This window comes from Nyctibius grandis, chromosome 16, assembly GCF_013368605.1.
Source record: "Nyctibius grandis isolate bNycGra1 chromosome 16, bNycGra1.pri, whole genome shotgun sequence".
Taxonomy (NCBI): domain Eukaryota; kingdom Metazoa; phylum Chordata; class Aves; order Nyctibiiformes; family Nyctibiidae; genus Nyctibius; species Nyctibius grandis.
Window position 1 is genome coordinate 4413650 of NC_090673.1, and position 24651 is coordinate 4438300.

At 40.6% G+C, this 24651-nt stretch overlaps 1 protein-coding gene across 8 annotated transcripts in view; it reads left to right on the plus strand.

The window, feature by feature from the left end:
• Positions 1–23066, plus strand: part of TSC1 (TSC complex subunit 1) — a 51548-nt gene extending 28482 nt beyond the window's left edge. For 5 of the 8 annotated variants that reach the window (XM_068413667.1, XM_068413666.1, XM_068413669.1 and 2 more), the window contains 22 exons: positions 1979–2041; positions 2940–3115; positions 3986–4089; positions 4737–4889; positions 6695–6839; positions 7893–8047; positions 8374–8447; positions 9878–10056; positions 10432–10541; positions 10780–10903; positions 11292–11407; positions 11719–11791; positions 13147–13245; positions 13347–13917; positions 14646–14689; positions 15321–15487; positions 16382–16564; positions 16932–17042; positions 17600–17722; positions 18751–18938; positions 19052–19213; positions 19982–23066. In XM_068413667.1, coding sequence (XP_068269768.1) covers positions 3010–3115; positions 3986–4089; positions 4737–4889; positions 6695–6839; positions 7893–8047; positions 8374–8447; positions 9878–10056; positions 10432–10541; positions 10780–10903; positions 11292–11407; positions 11719–11791; positions 13147–13245; positions 13347–13917; positions 14646–14689; positions 15321–15487; positions 16382–16564; positions 16932–17042; positions 17600–17722; positions 18751–18938; positions 19052–19213; positions 19982–20468 — 3474 coding nt within the window. In that variant the 5' untranslated portion in view covers positions 1979–2041; positions 2940–3009 and the 3' untranslated portion in view covers positions 20469–23066. Of the gene's footprint in view, positions 1–1978; positions 2042–2939; positions 3116–3985; positions 4090–4736; positions 4890–6694; positions 6840–7892; positions 8048–8373; positions 8448–9877; positions 10057–10431; positions 10542–10779; positions 10904–11291; positions 11408–11718; positions 11792–13146; positions 13246–13346; positions 13918–14645; positions 14690–15320; positions 15488–16381; positions 16565–16931; positions 17043–17599; positions 17723–18750; positions 18939–19051; positions 19214–19981 lie in introns of those variants that run through there. The other 3 variants (XM_068413671.1, XM_068413670.1, XM_068413672.1) reach the window with 3 other exon arrangements.
• The last annotated feature ends 1585 nt before the right edge of the window (positions 23067–24651 follow it).

The following is a 24651-nucleotide window of genomic DNA, read 5'->3' on the forward strand; positions in this document are numbered from 1 at the left end:
TTTAATTAGTTTAGGGAGCTTGGGAAATTATTAGTTACCTACGTGTATAGTTATCAGCAATTAAGCTTGTGTTATCAACCTTGCTTTTATCCGATTGTAGTGTTTGTGTGTGCCATCAGGCCCGTAGCATAAAGTTGAACCTGATTTCCAGAACCCATCTGGAGCGTGTACAAAGATGTTTCATGATTTCACCACGCTGTAGTTTTCCCTCTGGCAATATCAGAATTAGTGAAACCTGCTGTTGAGGTTTTTACTGGTGTGATGAAGATCCGGTCCAAGTACAATAGTATTACTAGAGGAAAATAAGAAATAAAAACATTCTTTTCACTCTGGTGGGGGCAGGGAATCACAGAAAAGAGAGTTGACAAGGTCTTTATGGGGTAAAAAAGCAGAGACTTAACATTTATGCTGCTTTAATTCTCAAAACAGGTTTTGCTTGCAGCTGGTTTGGGGGTGTGGTCATGTATCTCTTTTGTTAACAAGACTTTAAACAACTAATTAATGTTGAGGAAGCCGGTGAATCTATTGCTTAACCATAGCTGAGACTGTATCGTGATAGAAATTGAGGCACCTGTGTTAGCAAGCCCTTTACGGTCTCAAAGATAGTGTTCTCAGAAATAAGGGAATAGATACATAGTTTGGCCTGCATTCTGGGTGTCTCGGTGTAACTGTAATTTAGGAAATTAAACATTACAGTGGTCACTAGAAACTAAAAAAGCAGTTGACTCCTGAAAATGAGTAACAGAGTTGAAGGTTGACTCCTTAGGTTGCACGGATGAGTGGCTGTAAACTTTTTGAAAGGATGGTGTCACTGTTTGAACATTGCTTGCCCTCTAAACAGCGAGCTCTTTGAGGAAGAAGTTGAAGTTTGGAAGTCTGCACAAAGTAGAGCTTAAAAAAAACAAAACCCAAAATAACAAACAAAACCTCCAAACCAGGACAAATCCCAGCCCTAATCTTTTTGGAAAACAAAGATCCATTCTGTATGTGAGTAAAAAGTGACTCTTTCCCCCCCCCTGCACTCCCTGTCAAGTTTCTGTTTTATTATCTTTAGTTGAAAGTCTTGCTTACACTACCAGCCAGCTTCAAGTCTGCAGTTTTTATGGTGTTGCCAGCATGGGATGTGGAAAGAAATAGCATTTAAATCTGAAATACTTGAATTAGCAGACTCTGCTAGCTGATTGTAGATGAACTGAAATTTTATTTGGACGGTTCAGCTATGCTGCTGTGATCATTGAAAACTGAGGGTGGGGTTTTTTGTGTTCTGGAACTTTTTTGGAACACTTCAAGAAAGTTTGTTGCTAATGCCTGTTGTGAGTGTGGTGCCATATTATCACCTTTGAATTTGCAATCAGTGCCAGATTAAGCAAGCTGTTGTCTTGTGGCCATAATAGAAGTGACCTTGGGCAGTTCTGCAACTACAGAGTGATGTGTTGCAAATGACAAAGTTTACTGGTGGACAGGTTAACTCCTGCTGTCCAGTAACATTGTTAAACATAAGTTTTCAATAAAGTAGTTTGTACATAAGTAATTACAGCATTATCATTTAAAATAGAGCACTGATACATGGTTCTTGTCTGATGTCTAAAGATGTTTTGACTAGAATCTAAAGAGTTGAACAATTACAGTAATTACTGTAGGTTCAGAATTTGGTAGGTTGGGAGAAGACTTCTTTGTATGTAAGATTTTACCCACCATAAGTAAAACTCTAGCAGCTTTTGAAAGCTCACAGTACAAAACCACAATCTTGTGAAAGCCATCTCGTTTGAGGCAATTGCACAGCTTAACCTGGGGACAATTCTGGAAAGGGCAACTGTGCAACACCTTTTGGTGTTTTTCAAACCAAGGGCTGACTTTCCTCACGCATAGCTCTGCTGTTCTTAGCAAAAAACTTAATACTGTTCTGAATATACAAGGTTTGGTAAGGAAGAACTAAATTGTGCCTTTTGTTAACCTCTTCATGCTTTTTCTTTATTAGTGATCATGAAAGGTGTGTGGCTGATGGCATTGCAGACAGAAGCTCAGCTCGTCCACAGAACAGGTGCTGTATACACAATTGCAGTAAAAAAAAAATCTTGTGTATAAACTTGGTATGTGTCAGTCTTGTCTTCCATGGAGGAAGTGGAAAATATATGCTAGCTGGAAGTAGGAGGAAGGAAGAAACCCTTGCTAATAAAATTAGGTGTGGTGTGAAGCCAGGTTCTTTCTGCCACTGGGAAAGTTTCAGCACAGGATTCTTATGGATGAAGAAAAACTTTATTCATTTTGTGAAAGATAGATGGATACTGTGTTGTGCTGCTAAGCTTGTGATTTAGTGTACACAGGGTTGCCGAGGAACAGCAGCTCTGGTAACCCTAACTGGGTTTCCTAATGGCTTCAACTTGGCCACATTGCAAGTATTAAAGCACAAATCTATTAGTATGCAATAATGCAAAGCCGAGGGCAGTGAATTTCTAATCTAGCTGCGGGAGTGGAGAAGGATCTTGAGATGCATATTTTCTCCAGGGTGTAGACCACTACTCAAAGGACTTGAAAGGTTGGTTGAGGAGATATTGCTGTAAGAAAGTGATACTGGAGTGATTCCAGGGAGCTATTTGCATTTTATTCAAAACTTTAGTCTTAGTTGACTGACCTGGAGAGCAAATTAAAAAAATATGGTAACAGAATGCTCTGACAGTCTATATATACTAGCCGAGGTCTTCTGCAAAACAGATTAATGTGTTTTTAAAAAAGATTAAGAAAACCCTGCTTGTGACTCATTGGTTTCTTTGGAAACTTTTCTCTTGCAGGTTTTCTTACAGGTGTGTAAACTCTAGCAATCCTTTCTGTGTAAAACTGTTAAATGGGCAATACTGCAGAAAAGAAAGAGTGAAGTGATGAGATTTAAAATGGAAAGGGAAAAAGGAAAGCTCATTTATCTGCTCTCTGTTCTCTCCTAGTCTGGTAGAGAGGCACCAATGAGGAACTTCCTGAAATTTTAACCTCCACGTTCATGTTAGTACATCCATCATGGCACAGCAAGGAAATGTTGGTGAGCTCCTCTCAATGCTGGATTCTCCAATTCTGGGTGTCCTGGAAGATATAACAGCTGCATTCAAAGATAATCTCATTTGTGGTATGTATCCTTTTATGTAATGAGGCAAGGTTTTGCTTTTACACCAGTAAAGGTAGAATAATGTGGGGTTTTTTTTCTATCAAACGGTCTTTGCAAATACAACTTGAAAGAAATTCTTGATATTTGGGTTTGAAATTGCTTTAAGGATTGAGGCTTCTCTTCAGTCCATTTTTCTTAATGGCATGCCTCTTGGAAGATCTGTTATATAATTGCTAAAATGCTATTATAAAATGACTAGCTTTTCCTGAGGCATAACCTCAAGTTGTGAGCTGATGAAACTTTCTTTGTCAAGACTATCTAGGAAGAATTAGGTGTCATCCACATTATGGGAACTAGTGGGATTTTGTTAATTCAAATAACGAACAGCAAAAAAACCAACCCCAAACAAAACAGCAGACCCAGACTTTCTTGAAAAAATGATTGCTGCTATTAAGGCATCCCTTGTGTTGATAGAGCCTTTTCAGAGCATGAGAGCACTGTCAGCATCCTTGTCCCTGAACTTGCTCTCCTTTAGCTGCTGAAGGGAGAGAAAATAAAGTTACTCCTGAACTCTTCACCTGTACTGGGTAAAATACTCTTGCAGTTCAGCGAGCTCAAGGTTTTTAAGGTTAGACAGTGATTGTTAGTTATTAAAAAAACTAGTTACTTTCCCTGAGCCGGATGCAATTGCTTGAATGGTTAGGAACTAGAAAATGTATTGAGAGGTCTCATTTTCCTAAAGATCTGGTAAATACTAAATACTGGTTTATGTTATAAATTGTGTAATAGTTGTTAAAAAGTTGTGCAATGTCACTGTAACAAATGCTTCATTTTTAGTGTGTTGAGAATGTATGTGGGTTTTTTTTTTTCTTGCTGTAAACAAACTGACAGACCGTGGCCCTATGCTTGTGAATAACCTGGTGGACTATTACTTGGAAACCAACTCTCAGCAGGCACTGCATATACTGTCCACACTGCAAGAGCCTCATGACAAGGTAAAAAAACTCTTGTTATTAAGTATGGCATATTTTAGCCTGGTATTGAAGGAGCCTTTAAATAGCATCTGTTAGAACTCTGTTTTTGCATTCTGGTATAGAATTACCGTGTTGTAGAGATGCAGTATCTCTGTAGTAAGAGTAGTTTTAAAAAAACTTCAAAGGTCTCCGTTTCTTGGGTTGCTTAAACTGACCCAGTTAAGCAAAGAACCTCTATAAATGAAAGTTTTGTGAGGACTGGTGGTTTTTTTTTTTCAATGCTGCTGCTGCTTGTTCAATGCTGGATGGGTTAGCCTAGAACAAATTGGATATTTTGAGAGCAAGGACGGATTTTTGAATAGATTGAGAGAATGGTGCTACAAATTTTTTACTTCTGCTGACCAGAATTTTTTAATTATTTATTTATGATAAAATGTTTTGAAGTGCAGTGTCTGCTTCTGGACTGAACAGTTTGCATTTCACTACCAGCAGACTTAAATTTATTGCTGGGTTTTATTTGCTCTTTGATCCTGTGTATTTGTAAAATGCCCATCGTTTCCATAATTGGCAATGGCAAACTGCTGAATATAGACTGATGAAAAAGAATATATAAATGTTAAATATAAATAACTTTCCTTTTTCTACCACTGTGCGAAATCCTCTATCAGCATCTACTGGACAAAATTAATGAATACATGGGCAAAGCTGCTACCCGTTTACCCACTCTCTCGCTGCTGGGACACGTGATAAGGCGACAACCATCTTGGAAACATAAGCTCTCTCAAGCACCTCTCCTACTTTCATTACTTAAATGTCTCAAGGTAAGAATTGTCAGTGTTGTCCATAAACACTTGTACACCTGATTGTTTACATACATACTTGTAAGGCAAGGCATTTGTTTTCTGTTTTGATGTCGTTTAGTTAAGCTGTGAGAAGAGATTAAATGTTGATTAAAATACTGAGCCACAGTGGAATTATATCAGCTAAATACTTGTGCTGATCCTGTTATTACTGACAATCTTGTTTCTAAAAGCCACTGTCACTGTATAACTTTGCGTTAGGAAAGTTTACTAAAACTTCTCTAAAAGTAAGTTGAAGACAGAGGGTGATTGATCAAGTTGATGGATATCTTGAATGTGAACTTAATAAGTAATACAATAACTTCCCATTAGTGCATTCTGAAATGTGTGCATGTAAGGTAATGTGCTCTACTTGCAGTGTAGCTGTGCCGCGCAACAGACTATTCCATGGTGAAATTACCTTGGAATTAGCAGACTTGCCCTTCTTAGCTACAGATGTGCTGGATTACAAGGAGGTAGCTGTTTCCCCATGCTCTCTTTTTTTTTTTTTTTTTCCATCTGCAAATTTATCAGTTATAATACTGTTCAGTATTGTAACAGTGAATAAAGAATGGAAAGTGTTCTGAGACCTAGAATGCATTGTCAGTGTTATCATTTAATATGATAGTGAAGAATTTGTATTAGTCATTTAAGTCACATTAAAATGCATGATGTAGTCAAGTGCCAGTGCTCTTCAAAACAAAAACACAATGAATTTGTAACTGCCAAGGAAGAAGCTACAAGTGCTGTTACTGGAACTCCTGATGTGCCTGACAAGAGTTCTGTTATCCTTTTCAGTGTGAGTCTTATCTGATTGTGAGAGGAGTGAAGTGTGCCAGAAAACTGGCTGGAGTAGAACAGGGATGTGGAAGTGCTAGGGATGTGTACAGAGGGATAGGGATGGACATGAAACGTGCTGTGAAAGGTTGTGTCTGACTCAGGGAGAACAGAGGCAGCAGGTTACACAGAGGAAGAAAAATCCATAACACTGAATATGTCTGATCAGCCCAAGTGGCTCTTGGGGGATACCAAGACCAGCTCAGTGGCATCTGGCCACAGGCGTGCCTGTCTGTACTGTTTACGCCCCTGTCCTGACAAAGCAGAGGAACTGCAAAGGAAAATGCGCGTTAAGCTGGGGAAACAAGCAGGGACTTCACCAGGAAAGAGTTTGAACGTTTTCTGTGTCCTGTCCTAAAATCTGATTCTCTGTTACTGTTTCATCTAGCTAAAGATTTTTACTGCCACATCCCTTTCTCTTGGTGTAAGCCATGGGGTCCTAGTTATTATTTGAATTACTGCTTTATGAAATATTTAGCAGCTGGAGTCATCAACCAGGTTTAATAGAAAAGCTTTTGACCCTTGCATTGGTAATTGGCCAGCATCCTTGAATACCCTGATCAGATTTGCAGTTTATTAGCTCTGAATGCTGTGTGTGCTTAGCTCTGGGGAAGAAGGCAGGCAGTACATAAGATGCTTCATGTACCAGTGATATTTTTTTTTTTCTACTCAATTGTGGAACTGTGGTGATGTTCCCTTTTTAACTAAGTCAAGTCTTTATACAGAAAAGCAGCAGCAGAATAGGAGCAAGAATCCCAGATCTTTTTTCTTAGAGTTGTTCTGGATAAAAGAGACAATGATCTTGGTTCATTGTTATGTTAGGTTTCACAGGGACTGTTTCAAAGTACAGAACTTTTTCCATGATGATGATTCAGTGCTCACTTCATCCTTGGAAAAAATTAAGTTCAGCACTTTTAACTGACTAATGCAGGCTTTTTCCCTTCTTGCAGACTGACACAGATGTAGTAGTACTCACCACAGGTGTCCTAGTGCTAATAACCATGTTGCCAATGATTCCTCAGTCTGGCAAACAGTACCTTCATGATTTCTTTGGTATCTTTGGGCGTCTCTCAGCCTGGTGCTTGCAGAATCCAGGTGAGATTTCAATTTTGTTGCATGCAGTTATGGTTTAGTAGTATCCTTGTGACTCTTATGCAGCTGGTGAGCACATTCTTTTGTGAGACTCTTAATGGTCTGAGATTATTTAAATGCAGAAGATGATGTGTTAAGCCCACAAGCTATTCTGTTCTTTGGTAGCATGGGGGCGTGCTGCTTTGCTCAAAATTTAGAAGTCCCTTAGATTCTTCCATGTGGTGCTGCTGCTACATGAAGTTTCACCGGACCAAAATGCTACCCTGATGACAGTGAAAAGCAGAGATTGATTTTAATGGATAGAGAAGGGAAAATGCTAACATTTGAGGCAGATATTTGGGAATTTGAGATTCCCAGGTATGGATGGGGAGGGAAAAGAAGTAACATGTAAGAGTTTCTTTTAATGTGCAACTATCAATAGTCATGAGAGTGTTGGTAAAACTAGTCTTCTCAGTTACAGCATTGGTTCTGATGAATTGGTTTTGCTGAATTTGTTGTAAGGTGTCTGATACCTAACACTAACGTTTATCTATGTATGTGTCTCATGGCTGTATGAACAAATGCTGTGTTAAGCCCATAGAGATGATATTTAGAGGGCCACTTTGCATTGCAAGTAGGATTGGAACTTATAAGATGGCTAGTAAGATTCGAGTCTGTCGTGATTGCTTTTTGTGGATACAAGCTTTTAGTTTTTACCTTTGAAGTGAAGCAAACCTTAGTTTTCTTTTTTAATCATTCAGTCAGCCTAGCAAACTCTGGCTCACTACCTAGAGGGTTTTCAGGTTTTCTCTTGAATTAAAAAAATGCTGTGCTTTGAGAATGACAGGATACTGGTTGGAATTAGTGGTCCATATCTTAATTTTTGATTTTGCTGTGAGCTGATGAGTAAGTGTTGCCTATTCTGTCAGACGACGTCACAGTTTCGCTAGGGACTATTTGTATCTCAGAAGACTTGTTCCAGTTAACGTTTCAAATTTAAAAGTACTTTGCTTGTATTCTTAGAAGCTTTGTTCTTTTCTCTGATGCAATGAAAAAGATTCTAACTGCTTCTTCCAGGTCATGTGGCGGAGATTTATCTTGTCCATCTTCATGCCAGCGTTTATGCTCTCTTTCATCGTCTTTATGGAATGTATCCTTGCAATTTTGTCTCCTTTCTGCGTTCTCACTACAGTATGAAGGAAAACTTGGAGACCTTTGAAGAGGTAGTCAAGGTAAAATGCTGCTCATCTCTATAGTATCTGAGACAAGGAATTCATAGCTCTATAAAGGCAGGTATTTGCCAGTTTAATACACTACATTGATTTAACTGAGGGCTGCTCAACAAAACAGAATCAAAGGTGGCTATTAGAGGACTGAAATCTCAGTTGGGAGCAAGATAACCTCTTGAAGCTGTGATGATGTGCGTTAGCTTTATCTGTTATATGTAACGTTCTGAACTATTGGGATCAGTGCGTTGCTGGTCAGCTTTGTGTAGTTTAGTGCAATCAAAAGATACTGTACTGATAATACGTACTACTTCTTGCTCTTGCTTCTCCAGCCAATGATGGAACATGTGCGAATTCATCCAGAATTAGTGACTGGATCCAAGGACCATGAACTGGACCCACGAAGGTATATATGTTCACTCTGCTATTAGGAAAGGCTATACATGAGCAGCTTTTAGCTGGGTTATTCCAGAAGGCTTACAGCAACAGTGTGTGCCAGTGGTGTTTTGCTACCCATATTCATAGGTGCACCAGGTAAACCTGTAGATGTTCTTCATCCAAGCTTACAGCTGGATGAATAAGTAAAAACTTATGAAAGGCCACTAACAACAACGTTGGGGTTCTAAATTCATTTTGTGTATGGGATAGAATCTGTCTTCTACTTAACAGTTGATTTTGTCTTAATTTTATGACTTAACGATCAAACATCCTCATAAAGTTCTAAAAGAATTTGCTTACAATGAATAAAGAGAAACGACCACTGACCTGCTTCATTGGCTTAAGGTTTGGGTGATATTTTTTTGGTTTCTTGAAGTACTTGGTGGGATTTAAGTGTTTAAAATGGCTTCAGTGTGTCTTGTTTTGGTACCTAGATATTGGTTCAGTTAACAGATCAGTTCTTTTAACAGGTATGTCTTAACATTATCAGCTGTATTAGTTTTCTTTAGAAATAGGCTCATTTGCCTGCAGCAGCACCACTTGCTGCTTTTCTCTTGTCTCCACAGGCCCAGCCACTGAAGAGGAGAAATTGACTCTTGTTGCTGCACAGTAGTGCTCTTGCCCTGCTTTTCACAGCCACTAGGAAAACACTACTAAATGGGAACCTATTGAATATCACAATGCTCAATTTTGCAGGCTTCTCCCAGGCAGAGGGGAGGGTGGCACCATTAGGGAGCACAATTGGCACAAAACTACCAGTTGAAGCCTTCTGATTTGGGATCTTGCACATAATATCTTACATTCAAAAGCAACTCAGCCTTTAATAGACAGCCTTCTGTGCTTTCTCTTCTTTACAGTGAACTCCATCCCCTAAAATATTGGGCAGAGCTAATCTGGCTGCTTAATTTAGTGAGAAAAAGTTTTCAGAATGAAGGAGGTAGTAATAATAAAAAACATTCCCAAAACTTGGGAGGAAAAACACAGACCTGAAACTGGCATTGCAGGTGGTGTTTGCTTAAATAATATAAGATTCCCTCACTGCTGGCATGTCTAAATTTTGACTACCAACATCTGAGTCTAGTTGAGCTGATTTCTACAGCTGCTGAAGCTCAGGATCAACCAAGTCTTCGTGTGCTGTTCCTCCTTTCCAGAGTGCTCCATGGCAGACCTTTATGGATCTCTGTGTCAAAGCTGTTTGTCTCCTCTCTGAGACCCCCTCTTACAAGTCATCTGGTTGCAATTTCTCTATGGTGCCTTGTTCCAGTTTTGGCTGGGAGCATGCAAAGCTGTCTGGAACAAATGAGCCATCCTACAAGCCAATTCCTCATATCTCCAGGAACTCTTGTTTGTAACAATAATTGACTAACTTACTCTTTTGGATCCAAAAACTGTCTGCAGGTGGAAAAGACTAGAAACTCATGATGTTGTGATAGAGTGTGCCAAAATCTCCCTGGACCCTGCAGAAGCCTCGTATGAAGATGGCTATTACTCTGTGTCTCGGAAACTCTGCACAAGCTTAAAACATCATCAAACTGACCCCAGTGCCAGCTATTACATTGGCACACAGAGGAGCTATGGTAAGACCTAATGAATACCCAATTCCTTGGAAGAAAATGTTTTTTAAAACATTTAAAAAAAAAAATATAGATGTATGCTGTAGTCATGCAGGCATACAGCATGTTGGCAAAGTTGCCTTTTGACTGCCTCTTCCTTCCCTGTCCCCCTCACCCCAAAACAACAACCAGAAAAAAAGCTGTAGTATGTAATATATTCAATAGATATTTTCTTGGGCTGGAAGAAAAGTCTATTATTTTTGCTAGCTGTGACTGTGTGTCTTGAATGGTTTTGAAATGTTTTGGTTAAAAGCCTTTGAATACTAGCCAGCAGAATCATTCATTTGCATTTGATGTGTTGGATACTTTTAATTTTTTTTTTTTTTGGTAAACTTTCAGGGACTTCTACCCCATATTGCACTCCTCGGCTAACACTATCACAAATGCCAGGGCAGCTACCTCAGATTCTGAGCCCACAGTCAATACGGCTGTCAACTGAGCCACAGCAGGTAAAGCAGAAGATAAAGCCCAGCATGCTTTTAATGCTTTGCACTTTACTCATAGTTTCTTGTGACAATACAGAAAATTCATGTTTCTGAAAAGTACTGTGAGTTCTTCAGAACTTAGTGTACATTTCAGCTTTAATCCCCATCTGATTTCCTGGGTCAGAACCTGGATACAGATGCTTCACATATTCCTTTTCTGACCTTCACTGATTTGTGTTTATTGTGTGTTGCTTTTCCATAGGTTACCATCTGGAGTCCTTCTGCAGTTTGTGGCATGACCACTCCACCAACGTCCCCTGGAATTGTCCCATCAGAGTCATCCCAGTCTGCATCACAATCTTACAGCAAAGCTTTTGGCACATCTGGTACGTGCTGAATTTTGGAATTAGGCCTTTAAGGTTTGTTATGATAGAAATTCTGGCTGTAAATGTTGTTGTCAGCTTCTTAAATGGGAATGTCACACCATGCCATTTGATAGGCTTAAGCCATTACTTCTGTGAACTGAGTACCTGGTCATCTAGAGCAGTGCTAGTGCAAACACTGAGATAGGGAGTAAGTTACAGTGAATTAAGTGCCAAAGTCTGAAACAGGTCTTTTGGAAACTGTGCACTTTTATCTTGGTAAATAGTTGAAGGAGATTTAAGAAGTAAATGGTTGAGATAGTGTTTAAATGTATGATTCTTCCCATACAATATTCAGCTGAAACGAGGAAGCGGGAGCCTTGCTGAGAAAACTTTTGCTCCTCCTTTTCAGCAGGGGGGAAAGGAACACCTTTGGGAACGCCAGCCACGTCTCCTCCTCCACCCTGCACTTCAGATGACTTTGTGCATGTTTCACTCCCTTCAGCTGCTGCCACGCCTCCTAAAAAGGTATAACAAAACTTCTGCCAAACAAATCTGATTTTTTTCATTGACTTGTCATACATGCAGTGACCATAACTGAGAAGGGAAATCAGAGTAACTGACTTCTAAAAAATGTTGCATTTTATTGCAAAAACTCATTTTATTCTAAGTTTAGACAACTACTTACACTTCCAGTTGCACAGTTTTGAGATGTCTTATATTGGTTTGCTATTTAAGCCATCTATTTGCAGGAATTTCCGTTCTATGAAACTGTCCAAGAGGTTTGTTTCAAACAGATGTCAGATGCAAAGAATCTATTTTGGTTTGATTTTTTCCAGGAGGACAAACCAGATCCTGGGAGGCCTTTACTGTACCGACAGCAAAATGTCATAAACAGCGATAAATCATTGGGTAAACTCCGTTTTCCTCTCCCCATTACAATAACCTATTGTGAACAAATCCTGCTTTTATTGACATATATTCCAATTGCCAAACACTTTTCCACAGGTTTTTCTCTTTCTTTTTTTTTTTGTGAGTTCTTCATAGTTCCAGGATCCTGCCTTAATCTGTGGTTCAACTTAAAACCTTCTTGTGATGCTTTTGATTTTATTTTAACTATTCACCTTCAGAAATAGCTTGCAGAATTTTTTTTTAACTTGCCCTCATGCATACTTAGCATGTTGAAATATACAGATCTACACTGAAGGCTGAAAAAGGATTTTTTTTCCTTGAGGGTGAATTTTTTCATTAGAAGCAGCAAGTTATATATGAAGTCTTACTTGAATAAGTTTTATGTCACATGTTTGGATCAAACTGTAAGGTTGCACATAAGGATAGATCTGATGCTCCCTTTTAAAGGCTCTTGGAAAAACTTTGTTTTCTATCTACAATTGTATTACTGTACTTGAGCCTTTTTTTTAAAGTCCTGTGGAATATTGAAATCACCAGTGGATGGTTGAGGAACTCAGCTTCTAATAGGTAAATCTAGATTCCATTTTCCATTCTCTGTCATCTACATCTGTGACAGCTGTAGAAAGGGATTTTGGCACTGTATTTGAGACTTCTGTACTGTGAATCTTTGTCATCCTCAAAGTGGAGATGACAGTGAAATTTAAAACTGGTTTTCCTTGCTGAAATCTTATAGCAACAGCGAAATATGAACATCCTGAATTACAAGTTAAGAACAGACTGGGTTTTTCACTGGGTTCCTAATCTGTGACTGAGATGCGAGCATGAGGTTTCTGTCCTTCCTGCTTCAGTGTATATCTTCCTGGCAGCTGTCTCAGAGTTTTGATAGTCACATATTGTCAAGTTGTATTGCACCAGTTGGCTAAACTTCCTTTTTTTCAGGTAAGTACTGTGTCCTTGTGTAGCCAGATCAGAAGCTAAAGGGGAGTTTAGTGCTAATGTGGAATTATAGTAGTTGGTGTACACTTAAGCCACTTTTTTTTATTTGTTTAGTGGGTTCAGTTGCAAACAGCACATCCTTATTCATAGAGGTGGTTGCCTACGCTTGTTTTTCAATAGAAAATTTTAAGTTTACAAAATGACATTTGGGATCAGGACTGACAAGTGACTGATCTCTGAACAGGTTTCCACAGGGAATGGAACAGGAGTCAGATAGCTTCCTCCTTTGAGGAAGCATCTGAAAGAGGGACAAGCTTATTCCAAGGCCCTTCAGCAGTAAAAGACTTCTGTTTTGTGCTGTGATAAGGCTGGAGAAAACAGTTCCTATACAACTAAATTTTCTTTTTTCTTTTCTTCAGACACACCCGGTAGTAAAAGTTCAGTAACCTTAAGTGATCTTCCAGAGTTTTTAGGTGGTTTGTCTTTTGAAGATAGTGCTGAAAAGGACAGAGAGGAAGGTAATTTCCGTCATCCTTACATACATCTTAGCTAAGGAAATATGTTTATAATGTCAAAATACAAGATACGTAATTATGCTCCCCCTTCCCATCCTTCTCAGATGCAATATCTAAAGAGATCTCCGAGATCACAACCGATGCTGAACACATGGTGCCTAGAGGAGGATTTGACTCTCCATTTTACCGCACAAATGAAAGTACGTCAGGCTCTCAAAAGAAGACCCATTCAGTAGTCTCTGGTGTTCAGGGACACAGTCAGACCTCTGAGCCTTTAACATCTTCTGTGGACAAGTCTGGGCCTGAGAGTGCGCGGGAAACACCCAAACAAACATTTACTCCCATAGACAAGCCCTGTGGAGGCTCTGGTGAAAGCCCTGCTGGTAACAGGGAAGGAACCTCTGGGGAGACGAGTATTCTCACTCCCAGCCCTTGCAAAGTACCAGCACAAAGAAGAGTGGTGTTTGGGAGTGGGCAGCCTCCCCTATATGAGCACCTTTTTGAGGTTGCATTACCAAAGACTGCCTACCTCTTTGTTGGCAAGAAGACTGAGGAGCTGCTAAAGAAGGCCAAGGGAACCCAGGATGACGACTGCATGTCCTCTACTTCTCCTGTGGAAGTACTGGACAGACTGATACAGCAAGGAGCGGATGCACACACTAAGGAGCTGAACAAGTAGGTGACTGAAAATCTTACTTGGCAAACTTTCTTCTTATTCTTTTTTGTGCTGGCTTTATTTTAATAGCTGTGCCTGGAAATCCACAATGAAACCGTGTTCCGTGAAACAGTACTGTTAACTGAGCTAGGGGTTCTGGGTGGAGGATTTTTATATTTGCGGTGGTAACGTGTTTGCTTTGATATAAAAAAGGGGCTGTGACGGTTGTACTCTTAACTGCCTTCACTAACAGAGCTTGAGCTGAAGAAGCAGGGCTGTTGGCTGTGCTGCAAGTGTGGTTTTGGTACCACTGTTAGTGAGATTTGTTTACTTTATCAGGTTGAAGTCCCACACTAGATAGTCAAAAGCAAATATAGAGGCCAAGAGGAGGTCGACACTTTCTTTCTAATACACATAAAGCTGAGAACTGGAGACCCAGACTCAAGATTAGGTGTATCTGCTGTATTCCTTCTTTCCATCTTATTACCCTGTATTCCACTTTGTCCTTAGGCTGTTTTCTATGCCTGAGAGAATTTTTCTTCAGCTTCTAAGAAATGATGCCCTCCATCCTTTGTCCTTGCAACCTGCTGCTTGCACGGTTCCTCCTTACTCTTTTCATACTGACTGACCATAACTGTACTTTTATTAGGCTGTAAGCGATTTTGAGGTGGGCATTCCATTTTAAAGTGACTTGCAGAGTGGTTTTGTATTTAAACTTACTGGTTAATGCTGCATTTTCATTCTTCAGATTGTCTCTGCCAAGCAAATCTGCTGACTGGACTCACTTTGGAGGTGAGGAAGTTTCTCATGTGTTTTGGCAATCTGTTCCTCTATTACTAGACTTGCTTAAACAATGACTACATACTTTTTTTTTTTTTGAACTAATGCTGCAGAAAGATGGTTGCCCTCCATTAAGTCATGGTTTATCTGCTTAGCAGATGGACATCTGTATTCCAGTGAGATGAGCTGCTTTTTTTTCATCTTTCAAAAGTGAAAACTGCCATCCCCACAATTATAGACGTTTCTGCTTTTAACTATTTAAGATCTGCTAGCCTTCAGAGTGATGCTGATCATCTAACAGATCCTTCCACCCTTTCAGTACTGTTTGAATCTAAACCTGATGATTGTTTTTCTTGCTGCTTCACATATGTGTCATAGTTTTGTGTTCTTGGGCTTCTGTGGTGATGGTGAGCTTGGCTTTTTTTGTCTTAATAGAAGGAGGAATCCATTTGAAGAATATACATGTTGCTCTGGAAAAAACGCTTAAAATTTTAAGTTTGTGTTGGAGATCAAATGGAGCAGACAGATTTTTAAGTTGTAATTTCAAAGAAATCTAATTTGCTTATTTTAGAAAATATTTCCCATATGTGGAACAGGGCCAGTACAGTTCAGTAACCTCTCCTGTCTTCTAACTCCAATCCAGGTTCTCCCCCTTCGGATGAGATTCACACCCTGCGTAACCAATTGCTTTTGCTGCACAACCAGTTATTGTATGAACGCTTCAAAAGACAGCAACATGCCCTTCGGAACCGTCGGCTCTTGAGAAAAGTAATTAAAGCAACAGCTCTGGAGGAACATAATGCTGCCATGGTGAGCAGGAATACAACTCTAGCAGTGATTTAAACACACTGGTGCTAGAACAAGTGTTAATTGGTTTGGCCAGGATCTTTGAGTACCACTCAATTAAAAAAGAAGCCTCATTTCTCACCTGATTAAAGTCGGTGTTTGTGGAATGACTTGTGGACGAGTTATGTGCACTGTGATTATTAAAACCAGTCATTTCTATTTGGCTGTAGGCAACTGAATCAGTGGATGCCTGCATGCTTGACCCCTGCCAGCACTTACCTTTGGATAATATTAAAGGCTTCACAGATAGTGGAGTGTTTACTTAATGCCTGGCTAGACATGTTATTGCATTATTTGAAGAAGTATTGTCCTTTTTTCCACTCCTCACTTGAGGAGTAATAGTAAAAACTTTGAAACCTCAAATGTTCTTTTTCAGAGTTATAAGATAAATGATAAAATATGAAGTTATAAGTGCATTGCAGAATGTCTCATTACAGATTTAGGCATGTTTCATTCTGTATTTACATACTATAGATACTTCCAGCTACAGTTTCACCTTTTGATAATTCAGTAGAAGAGCCAAAAATAGCTTTCCAAGTAGGTTTTGGAAGACGTACCGTAGCTTCAGCTGTGAAACCCAAGTCCCTGTTGAAAGCGTGAAGTGCAGTGGGAGAATCTGCTATAGCTCATTGTGCCTTTGAATGTGACTTTGAGTTTTCAGCCTGTCCACTCTATTGTCATTTAATCTCTTTTTCAGCCAAAACCCAAACACACTCTGTATAGAATGTTCTGTCTATGGAAAAGTGTTATGCCTGCATGCTATTAATTGATAGCTTTACTTCGCTAGAGACTTAGGACAGGTATTCTAGCTGATCAACTAGGTGTCTTGTCTGATGCTTCTTGTGGGTTTCTGAACAGAAAGATCAGCTGAAACTACAGGAAAAAGAAATTCAGGCCTTGAAACTGAGTCTGCAGAAAGAACAGGCAAGGTACCACCAGTTTCAGGAGGAACACGAAAACATAGTGGCTCAGCTTCACAGCCAGATCAGACAGCTGCAACATGACCGAGAGGAATTCTACAACCAGAGCCAGGAATTGCAGGTATGAAGCAAGACACTGAACAAAATTGTTATCTACTTACTGGTTTTAAAAATAACCTTCCTAATAACATGGCATGACATATCTGAGAGAAAGTTACTATCTCTATTAGAGATACTGTCCTAATTCATAATAAGACAGTGCGTAATTGGAAATGCTTAACTTAGTCATCGTCTTTTTATAGTTCTGTTTTGTCCTGTCTTCAGTTTGGAAATAGGAAAATGCAATTTCTTAGCTGGTTTTGGCACTTTCAGAAATACTCAGTATAACTTGATTTATAGAGCTGGGGTTACAGCCCTCCAGCCGTATGCCATGGCTAGTCCTTATTAAAGTTTCACAACCCTGAGTGAGGTTTTTTTTATTTGAACAGACCAAGCTGGAAGACTGCCGGAATATGATTGCAGATCTGAGGTTAGAATTAAAGAAGGCTAACAACAAGGTGTGTCACACTGAATTGCTTCTTAGCCAAGTTTCTCAAAAGGTAAGAAAAGTCACTGTTCCCAAGGTCCCTTTGTGTCTGTTTATTTTTTTTTCTGATAATTTTTATCAGGTGCTTTTTTGTTCTTGTTCTGAAAGAAACCTGTGCTTAATTCCATAGAGTCTGATATTAATTACACAAAAACAACACAGAGAAATGTACTTTGGTGAAGAAACTTTAAACTCAGTTCAAAGGCTTATGAAACTTGCAATTTTGGCTGCTTTTTCCACAGTAGGAATTTGCAGGTTGAGCAATATGAACTTGTATTAAAGCTTTGCTAAATCTTGGCATCTTAGAGATCTTGTTTGTGTCAGAAGTTGAATGGACTATCTTGTGTAAGTGGTTCTCTTCAGGGAAGCAGTGCCTATGTGGTGAAGTTCTGTATGGACTGTCACCAGCTTTATGGAAATTAATTTATTTAACACTTATTACCTATGATGCATTGGGTTCTTGTCTTCGTCTCTCTTCTTTATAAAAATACCCTGTGAACACTATCAACTGTGACTCCCCTGCGGGACTATTTGTTCCAATGTTTGATTCTGCTCAATTTCTCTTTAAAGCTTTCCAACAGTGAATCAGTGCAACAGCAGATGGAGTTCTTGAACAGGCAACTTCTGGTTCTTGGAGAGGTCAACGAGCTGTACGTGGAGCAGCTGCAGCACAAGCACACAGACACTACAAAGGTATGGTTACAAGGTTGCTGACGAGGCCTTTTGGGAAGACATCACTTGAGGTCATCGTCAAGCTGTTCTCAGCTTTGTGTTCAGAATGAAGGAAATGCTTCCTAACTTAAGAGATACTTTCTTTTGAAATTGATTTTCAGGGATTGGATTTCATAGTCGATCTTCTGTTCAGATATTTTTGTGCACTGTGTCGTTACGGAATCTCTTCAGTGCCCTGTGCTTGAAAGCTAAGAAGGGGATGTTGGGGTACACCTGAAATCAGTTTTAGCCACTTGATGTAAATTCTTAGCAATTTTATCTTACTAAAGGCCAAGACTTTACTGTGCTCTTAATGTAATTGGCAACAGACTATTTCTGGTAAAGTAACACTGGGCTCTTATATTTGTGAAAATGTATAACGTAGGGTGGTATTGCTAGAATTTGTAGAAAGATTTTAACCAGGGTTTTACTGGGGTTTCAGATGTGTTGTTTTAAAGCAAACAGTCTTACTCTTCTCACTCAGTCATTTTCCTATTAAGAGTTAGGATTAACTTTAATAAAACTTCTGTGGTTCATATGGTTTTACTTCCTGACTTCAAAGAAACCTTTTTTTAATTAGAAGCAAGTAAATTACACAACAATATAACTGTTTCTGCGTGAGAGCAAGTAACTAAAGAAGGTGAATAATGAGCCAAAAAAAAAAAATCTTTTACTGGTTTTTAATGAAGGTCATGTTGCACAAATGGTTTTAAAATGGAGTTTGTCTATCCTAATCTGGTGCAGAACTGGCAAGTTTGCTTTGCTGAAAAGAGCTTTTTATAAGGAACATCAATGTGCTAATAAATCCCAGTGATGTATAGTTATTTTCACAGTAACTTAATAGTGTGCATCCTCAGAGTATCCAGTTTTCTATATCTGTTTTTAGAAATGCTTCTTTTATTTCATCCTGCTTAAAAATGTGCCTATTTATAGCACCAGAAGCATGTCTAAATATTAATAAAAATAACACACAATCAAATTATACTTAACATCGTGTTCTTTCCTTTGAGGAGGTTGAAATGTTGCACGCTGCTTTTCGGAAAGAACTGGAGAAAGCAAAGTTGTGTGTTCAACAGCAAAGCCAAAGGCTTGATGCTTCGCAGAAACGGGTAGCTGAACTGGAATCTCAGCTTGCTAAGAAGGACCACCTCTTCCTGGAGCAAAAGAAATACCTAGAAGATGTCAAAATCCAAGCAAGGTAGGAGTTTCCTATGTAGAATTTTAGCTGTGTGTTGACAGATGTGCTGTCATAGTTGAGGCAGAATCTGGAGACACTGGACCTGATGGCTTGTGGTTTCTTTTTCTGTTCAGAGGTCAGCTGCAAGCAGTAGAAAGTAGGTACAGGGCCCAGAAAAGAATCACACAGGCGTTTGAGCTGGAGATCTTGGATCTGTTTGGCCGGCTGGAGAAGAGCAGCCTACTGAAAAAACTTGAAGATGAGAAAACAGAAGCAGCTGAAGCAGCAGAAGAAAGGTAAGGGTGATGATGGAAAACATGCTGGACTCATAACCAGCTCCTTGGAAGTTTCTGTCCTTGTGGAATTTCTAGCACTTGGATGCATCATCTCTAAATATTTCTGTTACTCCCCCTTTTACAGACTGAATCTTTCAGGGCTCTGCCCAGGTTACTGAGAGTCCTTGACAAAACTGGAAGTGCTCATGAAGTACTTGTCAGATAGCTGAACTGTTACTCAGAGTTTGAGAGAAACCTCTGGTTTGTCTCATAGACGTGTCTCTCTAATCTATAAATTGTTACACTGTTAAGTAGGTGTTCTACATATGTTTACCTGAAGCATCTCGGTAGTTCTGTACTTTCCTTCAGATCATACCTTTTTTTTTTTTACATCAAATTCTGCTTCAGTATCAGGATAATTTCTTGCACTGCCAGCAGATTTGTGGCAATCACCTGTGCTTGGGTTGGGTAAAAAAAGGATCTACAATCCAAGGAAGATGTACAGATCTCTACCTTAACATTTCAGGATCCAGTTCCATTTTGCTTTGTGATTATTGTGGCCTTAAAACACTGGATGTTGCAGAGCTGAGTGTGACACGCTTACCTTTCTGGTTACTCTCTGTCACTTCTGCTTTGTAACAGACTGTGAAAGGAAAACTGTTGAAGTACATATGCAGTAGGAGAAATGGAAAGTAATCAAAGTAACCTGCCTTCCCCAGCATTTCCCTTTCCATTGTAAACAGTTGCTGCAGTTTCCTTGACACTGTATCCTCTCTCTTTCCAAAACAGGCTGGATTGTGGTACTGAAGATACTGTGACGGGATACAGTGAAGAAACAATTGGTAGAAATGGAGAGACCAAACCTCCCAGCACTCGAGGTAGTAGTAGCAGTAAGGGTGGCAGCAGCAGTGAGCTCTCCACACCAGAAAAACCCCAGAACCAGAGATTCAGCAGTCGCTGGGAGACATCCGTGTTGCTGGAGCCCTCGACTACTGTCCCACTGACTGTAGGTTCACTCCCCAGCTCCAAGAGCTTCCTTGGAATGAAGGCACGAGAATTATTTCGCAACAAGAGTGAGAGCCAGTGTGATGAGGAGGGTGTAACCATCAACAGGCTTTCTGATGCTCTAAAGACTGAACTATGTAAAGATCCAAGCATGGAGACGAAGGCCCCTTCAAGCCCCGATAACCTTAGCCTCTCGCCTAAGATCCAGGAAAGCAGTGTTGGACAGCTTCATATCATGGACTACAATGAAACTCATCATGACCACAGTTAAAAAGGAAGATAGTCAATCAGTGTTATTTTCATATTCTTGGCATAGAACAGGAGGCATGAATGCAAGTTTAACTAAAAGCTTTTATGTTTCTTTGGTCTGAGCAGCTAGCTCATGCAGCGGAGTAGGATTGGTGTCCAGAAATGGAAGAAGGCTGCTGAACGAATGCAAAGTGGATTTTTGGGTCTGGAATTGAAATGCCCAGCCTAACTCTTGCTTCTTTCTCAAATTCAGTCCTTAGCAGCGTGTACTAATTTGAAGGGACAACTGTCAGCATTTGCAAGTATTTTCTCCCTTTCTCCCTGTCCCCAGAGAGTGGCTGCGTTTATGAACTTGAGTGCAATATGAGGCCAAATTAACATTTATGAGTCTACTATGAATGCTTTGTATTTCCTTGCAAGCTTCCAATTTAGAGCAGTGAATTGTGCTGCCGGTCCAGGTGACTTCGGTTGCTTTCATCCTGGAAAGAAGCAGCACTAGAATTTCTAGTGCATTCATCTAAAGGTCTCTATTTTGCCTCCCCACTGTCCCACATCCCTTAGAGCCCAGTCTTCATTAAGCTGGACTCTGAATACCTAAACGTTTAAAGAACAGTGTATCTCTGCAAAACGATTCATTCACCCTAACTCATGATCATTGTTTATATTGTCCTTAACATTTCCTGGAAAGTTACATTTGAACAGACACTTAATGAGGAACTGGAGCTTGTAATGCAGAAGAGACCGTATGTGCTGAAGACTTGTTAAAACACTAGCTTCTGATCTTTTTGGTATTTTAAGTGTTTGCCTGACAAACTGGTACTGACCTCAGACTGGTTCGTATGGGAAAGCAATTGGGGTGGGAGAAGAGGGGAGAGGAAGGTTTGCTCAAGTAGGGAGAGCATGCGGAACGTGTACGCAGAATTGCAAGCTTATGAAGACTTACAGAAGAGCATTTGTTTCTCTAGTCAGGGAAATACTTGTGCTGCCTGACCCTCCTTCATAGTTCTGGTCTTTGTTCCCAGCCTGAGCAAGACCACTGTGTTTTGAGTCCAAGAAATTGGCTTCATTCTTCCTGGGAATACATTTTCAGGCTTGACTTACAGAATATGGTTTCCTTTGAGTGCTGTTCTGCTCAGGCTGCAGCACATTTTTCAGCTCAGCAATGTCAGTTTGGCTCTAGGTATCTCCCCTTCGCCCTCATCCCATTTCCTTAGACGACGAGGCTGAGGAGGAAGCCTGCTCAAACTGAGAATCAGAATTGTGTCGTGAAGCCTTTCTGCGTCAATCATGTTTTAAGTCAGTGATGAGCCTTCTGTGAAGGAGGATTGTGGGATCAGGGCTTGGCAGTGGTCAGACTCAATCTCCTTCGTGACAGAACAGAGCCCGCTGTTAGGAAGGCAGTGTGCTTGTTTTAACTGATAGATACGTCTTTAGATATGTCCTTAGACATATCAGGCTTCACAGTTACCCTGCATCACACGTGGCCTCTTCTCTTAAACATTCTGTGGGTGGCAGCTGCAGTTTAAGAATTGTCTCACATATAAATTAAGTCCAAGTACACTTGCACATGTAGTTCAAATCCCTTCTTAACCTGAATAGGAACAAGAGTCTGCCAAAGCAGCTGGCAATATGCTAACTTGTGCCTGACAGTACTTTTCCTCCCATTTCTGCTTCTTCCATAACACCTAGGGTCTACATACATTTCTGCCTGTCAAAATTATTCTCAGTGTCCTTTCGGTTGGTCAGTCTTAACTCTGAAAGTAAAGGTGAACTTCAGTGGTTTTGTCAAAGCTTGAATCTGCATGGAATAGAAAATTAGAGAGTTGGTTGTAAGTGACAGACTGGTTTTGTCGACATGTCTATAGGCTTTCTAAGACTTAGTGGTAGCAAACGTGGTAGCGTATGTTTTGGTAAGATTTGGAAGTTTCCTGCCCCTCGCCCCACCGGGTCCCAGCCCCAGGAGGGAACGGTTTGCACATTGCCCTGGAAGGGCTCAGCCGTTGGATGACGTTGTTGGAGGAATTCATTCACCCATCCTTCTGCTTTGCTGAGCCCAAAAAGGGATCTGGGGTATATGGTGACTTCACCTGCTCTGAGGAGAGGCGGTGGTTGTTGCCGGTTACAAAAATGCCCTGGCGGTAACGCAAGCTCAGTGATAAGGTGGCTTTTTTCTTCTTTTAAAAAAGATTTTAGCACCAGGATAGTAATGGAAACCACTTTAGGTTTGTTTATGGACCACAAACATTATGGAGGAACAAATTTTGCAATTTTTTTTTTTATAAGTCTAAAAATCATGGATCTGCTGTATGTAGTTAACTTGCAGTTTGTTTGAAGGGTCCCATCAGTGAAGTGGAAACAGATTTTTTTAACTGACTGCTTTTAGTTAAATCTAAAATTGCTGTCTTTGTCAAGTTAATCTGTTCCCTGCCTCGCTCTTTGTAAGCATGTTAAACAATCCACATTAAATGCCATAAATATGAAATATGAGGAAATGGTACAATCGTAAGCTAAAAGAGAACTTAAACCAAAAGGAGGTTTTGCTGTCCTTATTAGAATGTTCTAAAATGTCAAGGCAGTTGCTTGTGTTTAACTGTGAACAAATAAAATGTATTGTTTTGCACTACTCTGCGTTAAATTCCCTGCAAGCCGACCTCTTTGGCACCGAGCTGTGCCGAGACAAAACATGTGGAAACAAGTCCTGTATCGAAGCATCTTCCAAGATCTGCACAGTACAGAGCAGATAAGTGGTTCTCTCCCTTTTTGCATGGGGTTCTTTGTTAGCAGCTCATTTTTCTGCATGGAGCCAAAGCCTTTTTTCTTCTGTGAAAAACAAACTCAGTGACGACATGCCTGGATAATCCATAAATTAACTGCACGCGATTCAGTACTGCAGATCTGTGTCTGAGCTTCTGCATGGCGTTGTTCACGTAGTCTAGAGACTGCACAGTGATTAGAAAAATTAATAGCTGAAAATGTCAAAGACTCTTGTTTGCAAAGCTGGGGATGCTGTCAGAAGCTGGCCACCTTGGTCTGGCCCTTGGTTTGTTGGAACTACTTAGCTGCTGGTGCAATGGTGGTTTTTAAAAGTAAGTGGTTTAGTAATAGTTTAGAAAAATCAGCAAGAGTTGAGTTACTGTCTTAATACATTCATAGAAGCAAGAGCTTTGCAAGTAAAGTTTGGTTAGCGTTCACATAGGCTTTGCTTTTCAGACAAAACTTTATTCCAAAAAATGTTGCCTGATGGTTTTCATTATTTTGGTGTCTGGGAGTTTCGCTTGGCTAAACCTTTTTTCTTGAAGTCCTCTTCAAGTGCACCCTCTAGTTTTGGACTCCCTTGGTGATCTTTAGTGTCTGCTGAACACTGTTTATGGTTTCTTTGAAGTGGTCTGTGCTCTCCATCTTGGTGACGCAGCGCTTGGATTTCAGTTGCCTAAAAGCCCAGTTTAAGCTGGTGCGGGGTGCTGGGGCCGGGAACAGCCGATCACGCTTCTGCCATTACAGATGTGGGTGTGAGCAGTGGGGAGCTGGTGGCCCCGCAGCTGCTCTTGGTGGCCCGGGAAAGAGCCGGGGCTGCTGTGCTGCCGTGGCCGTGGGTTTGCTTAGGGGTCACAAGCGTGAGAAAGCCCCGTTAGATCCGGGATCGGGGAGGAGAGGGGGATGGTCGGGACTTCTTCAAGGCTGCTTTGAAGCGCCTTTGGACGCTCATGTGAGAGCGGGGCAGAGCGGGGGGCCCGGCCCTGGGGCGATGGTAACGCCGCGGGCCCGCAGCCGGGCCGGGCACTCGCCCCGCCGCTGCCCCGCTCGCCCCGCGGCGTTTCCCGGAGGTGGCCACTAGAGGCCCCGCGACACCCGCCACTTCGCTCCGCATCGGCTTTACTGACGTTTTGGGGCTGCTGAGTTTCCCCTCTCCCCGAATCGCCCCTCTCGTTCCCTTACGAGCCCACCACCGTCCCTGACACTTGATCTTGACTTCTCGGGGTCTGGGTCGCCCCCGGTCCTCTCTGTTTGAGACGCTGGAACCAGATGTTTAACGTAGAGAATATTTTGGCCTGGTTACAGGCTGACCAAAGCCTGGTTTGACCCTTCGATGAATCAAGGGGAGCACAGAGGTAACTTATAGCCCACAGATGCCAGGATTCTGTTGAGACCATCTACTACCAGCCCGTATTTCTATTTCAGTCTCTGAACAAAAAAGCAGCATTTAT